General features: G+C 41.3%; 1 protein-coding gene across 1 annotated transcript; it reads left to right on the forward strand.

Moving 5' to 3' along the window:
- Nucleotides 1-133: 133 nt before the first annotated feature.
- LOC126381438 (uncharacterized) lies at nt 134-2,452 on the forward strand. The gene is made up of 4 exons (XM_050030911.1): nt 134-223; nt 542-664; nt 929-1,121; nt 1,437-2,452. Exons 1-4 carry the CDS (start codon nt 134-136, stop codon nt 2,417-2,419), a joined length of 1,389 nt encoding a protein of 462 aa, XP_049886868.1. The 3' UTR covers nt 2,420-2,452.
- The last annotated feature ends 3,548 nt before the right edge of the window (nt 2,453-6,000 follow it).

Raw genomic sequence — 6,000 nt, forward strand, 5'->3', positions numbered from 1 at the left:
GGCTATAATAGAAATCTGTGATATTGAATCCGTTTATATTTTAGGGGACTTTAATGCCCACCCAAATGAACTGTTTGCTAATGAGTTGATAGATTTTTGTGATGAACAAAATTGGTCCTGTATTGATTTTAATATGTTGGGTTTAACATCGGATACATATACTTTTGTCAGTGAAGCGCACGGCAGCAGGAGATGGTTGGATCATTGCGTCATCACTGAGGCAGTAAGGAGGTCGGTGGTTTCCGTGAAAGTGCATTATGACGTTTATTGGTCCGATCATTTTCCACTAGAAATTCAGTGTGAAATATTTAACCTGATGCCGAGACAATCGCTGCCGCGTGCTGAAACGGATAGAATTATATGGGGAAATCGAGACAATACTCAAATAGAGTTGTACACAATGATTTGTAACAATAAATTAAAAGAAATTGACTTTCCAACCGAACTGTCTGCGTGTTGTGATGGTGTTTGCTCTAATCATAGTTTGGAACATTTGGTTATTTTAGATAATTTATATTTAAGAATTATTAACTCTTTGCAGGAGGCTGCTAGTCTTAGCTTTAAGAGTGTAAAGGGTAGTAGTAATAAATCACGCCCTATTGCAGGCTGGAACAAACACGTGCGCGATGCTCACCGGGATGCCCGACAGAAGTTCTTGAATTGGGTATGGCATGGACGGCCTCGGAATGGGCCATTATATGTTGAAATGTGTGAGACGCGGATTTATTTTAAATCCAGATTGAAATACTGCCAAAACAATCAGGAACAAATTAAAATGAATATACTTGCTTCAAAACATAAAAACAAGGATTTCCGGGGGTTTTGGCAGCAAACTAAGAAGATGAACCCAAAGTCGAGCGTTCCGGTCAGTATCGACGGTGTTAGTGACCCGAATGCGATTGCTAATCTGTTTCGAGCGCATTTCCAGGTCCAACCAGTTAGCTGTCCGCCCGGTAGGTGTGATGGTGCTGAGTCAGTGGTGGCCGGCGTGCCTGAGCGCTTCACGGCTAAATCAGTGTTTCAGGTAATTAAACAAATGAAGCGCGGCAAGTCGCCCGGCCACGACGGGCTCAGCATTGAACACTTATTGTATGCGGGGCCTCACTTGTCGAGGTTATTGGGTATGTTATTTACATTATGTAGGAGACATACTTATCTTCCTGGTGATCTAATGAGAACGGTCATAATACCCATAATTAAAAATAAAACAGGCGATACATCGCAGAAGACTAATTACCGACCGATCTCGTTGGCCACAGTGACAGCCAAGGTGCTTGACTGTTTGTTTGAGAGACAACTTAACCAGCACCTTAAATTCAATGACGCCCAGTTTGGCTTTCGACCGGGGCTATCAACAGAGTGTGCGGTTATGTCTCTCAAGCATATAGTCAAGTACTATACTAGCAGAAAAACCTGTGTTTATGCTGTTTTCCTAGACCTGTCCAAGGCATTTGACCGGGTTCAGTATGATATTCTGTGGGGTAAGCTGAGACAGGCGGGTGTACCAGCAGATACCATTAATGTGCTTCGATACTGGTATGAGCATCAAACTAATCAGGTCAGATGGCTTGGACAGTTATCGGATGAGTATAGGCTTGAGTGTGGGGTAAGACAGGGTGGTCTGACTTCGCCCTCACTCTTTAATTTTTATATCAACCAGCTGATCGATGAACTTAGCAGCGCATGTGTCGGTTGCTCTCTTGACGGTCTCTGCGTCAACAGCATAAGCTATGCCGACGACATGGTGCTGCTGAGTCCATCGATCGCTGGTCTCAGAAAGTTGATGAGTGTTTGCGAGCGGTACGCTGAATCTCACGGTCTTCTCTACAATGTGGAGAAGAGTGAACTCATGGTTTTTGTGGTAAAGGGTCGCAAGTTAAGTAATGTTCCCCCGGTCTACTTAAATAAGGTTCCCTTAGCTCGGGTGTCGTCCTTTAAGTATCTTGGACACATCGTGAATGAGAAACTGAAGGATGATACCGATATGGAAAGGGAAAGGAGAGCGTTGGCAGTGCGCTGCAACATGTTAGCACGCAGATTTGCACGGTGTAGCGCAGAAGTTAAAATAACATTGTTTAAAGCCTTCTGCCAAGCAATGTACACCTGCAATCTGTGGGTTGATTACACGCGGGGGGCTTACAATGCTCTCCGAGTCCAATATAACAATGCCTTCAGGGTGATGTTGGGGCTGCCACGTTTTTGTAGCGCGTCGGGCATGTTTGCGCAAGCTCACACGGATGGCTTTCAAGCAGTCTTGCGCAAGCGTGTCTTCTCACTTATGCATAGAGTGCGTGCCAGCGCTAACACCATCCTGAAGGTAATTAGCGATAAGCCAGATTGTCCACTTATGATGCACTGGGTACATGCACATATGCATGTGCCTAGTGCATCAGGCGGGCCTGGCAAATATTTAAATTAAATTTTGTTTTGTCACTACTAACATAGTTTTTAAGTTTTTAAGTTTTTGTAATACTAACAAATATGGGCATCTGTCTGAAATAAAATTATTTTATTTTTTTTATTTTTTTATTCCATGTAGTACAATGGGGTGTTACATAGGCATAGGAACTAAAACATGGACCCTGTAGGGCACAGCAACGTTGAAGGGAAGAGAGGAAGTGTGTATTAAAATTAAAACTCAATGAACAATCAATTAAAAAAAAATCAATTCAATCATTTGATTCAATCTAGCATGCATGCATACCTTAGTAAATATAAAGTTTATTTTTGGCTGTATTTTGAAAAATGGGAGTTATTGGGAAAAAAATTGTATGAAAAAATCTAAACTGCATAAGTTAGATGCTTGAAATTTGATATGCACTCCCACACACACAAAGATCTCTCTCTTATATAACACGCCACGCGGACGAAGTCGCGGGCAAAAGCTAGTCAAACATATAATTCACAAATGTACTGTATGTTTCCGTTTCAGGGCTACTACAGCCAAACAATTGATGGGGTCACTACCTGCAGATCGTGTAAATGTCAGCCGACCATTTGCAAAAGTGGGAATGGATTTCGCTGGGCCGATTATGATAAAGCAATCGCGCGCTAGAGGTGTCCTAACTACTAAAGGGTACATAGCTGTATATGTATGCTTTACAACTAAAGCTATACATTTAGAGCTTGTAAGTGATCTTACAACAGACACCTTTTTAGCTAGCTTCAAACGTTTTGTGTCTCGAAGAAATGTCTCTAGCGAGGTCTACTGTGATAATGCTGGCACTTACAGGTCTGCAAGTACCCAATTAACTGAATTGTATAATTTAAATAATTCAAAATATCATCAGGCTCAAGTGCAGAGTACAGCAGCTCAAATGGGGATCAACTTTCATTTTATTCCTGCATATTCACCGGTTTTCGGCGGTCTATGGGAATCTGCCGTCAAAAGTGTAAAATACCATCTTAAGAGACTACTTGGTAGTCACACATTCACATATGAGCAGCTGTACACTGTCCTGGTGCAAATTGAGGGAGTCTTAAACTCCAGACCACTCATGCCTATGTCTTCTGATGTAAATGACACGTCATATCTTACTCCGGGGCATTTTCTTACGGGAGCATCAATGTCCTCTCTCCCGGAACGAGATATCAGTAATGTACCAGAAAATAGACTTAAATTTTGGTCAAAATGTACTGCTTTAAAGCAGCAATTTTGGAAACAATGGTCAAAACAATATTTAAATGTTTTACAAAACAGACCCAAGTGGAAAACTAGTTATCCTAATGTAAAAATATAGGTGACCTTGTTATTCTAAAAGAATTAGATCAACCTCCAATGACTTGGCCAATGGCACGAGTAACAAACATATTTCCTGGTGCAGATGGCAAAGTAAGAGCCTTAGAAGTTAAAAAAGCCAATGGCAGAAGTCATAGGACGTCGGTCACAAAAATATGTTTATTACCCATACAATAAATGCCTTGTATTATGTTTATACTTTGTTTAAACTATGTCTCAACATAGACATGTTAGTAGGTTAAGCCTATGTTCTTCCTACTCGACACATTGTTTTCGTAGGCCTAGATGCTTCTCAGAATGTGCTGATTCACTTCTGAGAGGATGCCAAGAAACACTTAGATGTTAAGATTCAATTATAAGTAATATAAATAGTATAAGTCCTGTCATGTTAAAGAAGTTTATTTCTTTGTTTATGCTAAATATAGCATACAGTAGTAGTATATTATTGGGCATTCTGCCCCACCTATCGTTCGCTCTGCTCACGACCGTTCGCTGCGCTCACTTAGGTGGGTGGAATGCCCAATAATATAAGATTAACATCGTAATGTGTATATAAGGTAAATTATATGACTCTTTTAATCATTATAATTTTAGCTATATCAGGTGACATTCATTACCACTATGAAGTTTATTAAACAACCGGATTCGTTGCAAATTGACACTTTTTGTTTAGACACGCAAAACAAAAATATCCGTCATGGTAAACTATTACCTAATACCATCAGGTGTATAGTGTGCGGACCTTCTAATTGCGGGAAAACAAATCTTGTTATTGGTCTTCTTTTGCATAAGGATGGGTTGCATTTTAAAAATGTTTACGTGTATTCAAAAACATTAGATCAACCTAAATACATATTTTTGGAAAAAAGTCCTAGACATGGTGCCCAGTGTCTCATTTTCAAAATATAAGGATAGTGAAGAAGTTCTCAGCCCCCAGGATGCTAAACTGTTGGATATTTTGTGTATGTGATTGAGGGTAAACGGTGATCTTTTAATAAAAACTGAGTGTGACTGTAACCGTGGTATCATTCGCATATGACCCGCTCCTTGTCTATTTAAGTCATATTTAAATACATAATAACTGGCGACGATTGAGCCTAACGCGTGTAAATAATGTCTACAGGAGTGTCGTTTGGAATTTTATCAAATTTCGACCATTTAGTGCATCATTGGCATAGCTACAAAGCTCGGTTATCACAATGGTTCATCGCAAACGACGTCACCGATACAACGGACAAAGCCAAGGTCAAACGGAGGGCAATACTGTTGAGTGCGCTTGCGGAATCCACATACCAGCTAGCAAACGACCTTGCATTGCCAAAAAATGTCGAAGAGTTGGAGTATGACAAAATAATGCAGTTGTTGGATGAACACTTCACGCCGAAACGAATCGGATTTGCAGAGAAATCGTGTTTTTATTCAGCAATGCAGCAACCCGGTGAAGGTCACACTCAATGGGCGGCTAGACTTCGAGGATTATCTGCCCACTGCGAGTTCAAGTGCTTGGAGGAAGCCTTATTAGATAGATTTCTAATGGGCATGGCTGCGGGCCCTGAGCGCGATAAACTGTTCGCGCAGGATCAGCCCGAGTTAACTTTATCAAAGGCGGTAGACATGGCGGAGAGCGTACGGTGCGCGCGCCGCGCTGCCACGGCGGGCCCGGCCGGCGCCGGCGCCCCCGCGGCCGCTGCTCCTACTTACTCTGGATCCTGTGTTCGCGATCAATAACAAAGAAAAATGCAGTGTGTGCGGTTATTCAAACCACAAGTCAAATCAGTGCCGTTTCAAAAATTACACATGTAAAAAATGTAACCGGAAAGGTCATTTGCGTAAAATGTGCTCGCGTAATGAAAAGGAGGTGAAGTGTATTGAGGAAGATCAGAAGGATGTGGGGGATGATGGTGAGTGCATATTAAATATTCGCTGTATGAAGGGTAGGCCGATGACGGAGCAGGTCACTGTCGGTGGACTGTGTTTAGAATTCCAAATAGATAGTGGGTCGGCAGTCAGCTTAATTCCAGAGAAATTGTACAAATGTCACTTTTCAAAATTACTTTTAACAAACGCAAGGAAAAAGTTAGTGAGTTTTACAGGTGAAAGCATAAAAACAAGCGGAGTACTACATGTACCGATATCTTATAAAAATACCACTAAAGAAATGGATTTGTACGTAGTACGCGACAACTGTGTTTCGCTTTTAGGCCGCGATTTTATTCATCTTTTCGATTTGGAATTGGTGTCAGTCAAAAATGTCACAGTAC

Source organism: Pectinophora gossypiella, unplaced genomic scaffold, assembly GCF_024362695.1.
Source record: "Pectinophora gossypiella unplaced genomic scaffold, ilPecGoss1.1 Pgos_52, whole genome shotgun sequence".
Classification (NCBI taxonomy): domain Eukaryota; kingdom Metazoa; phylum Arthropoda; class Insecta; order Lepidoptera; family Gelechiidae; genus Pectinophora; species Pectinophora gossypiella.

Bases quoted from the DNA above. Each gene is read 5' to 3' on its own strand.
- LOC126381438 (XM_050030911.1), top strand. From the start codon at position 134: ATGTTGGGTTTAACATCGGATACATATACTTTTGTCAGTGAAGCGCAC. The intron at 665-928 runs GTATGGCATGGA...GCGCATTTCCAG, and splicing joins GACAGAAGTTCTTGAATTGG to GTCCAACCAGTTAGCTGTCC. The intron at 1,122-1,436 runs GTATGTTATTTA...CTGTTTTCCTAG, and splicing joins TCACTTGTCGAGGTTATTGG to ACCTGTCCAAGGCATTTGAC.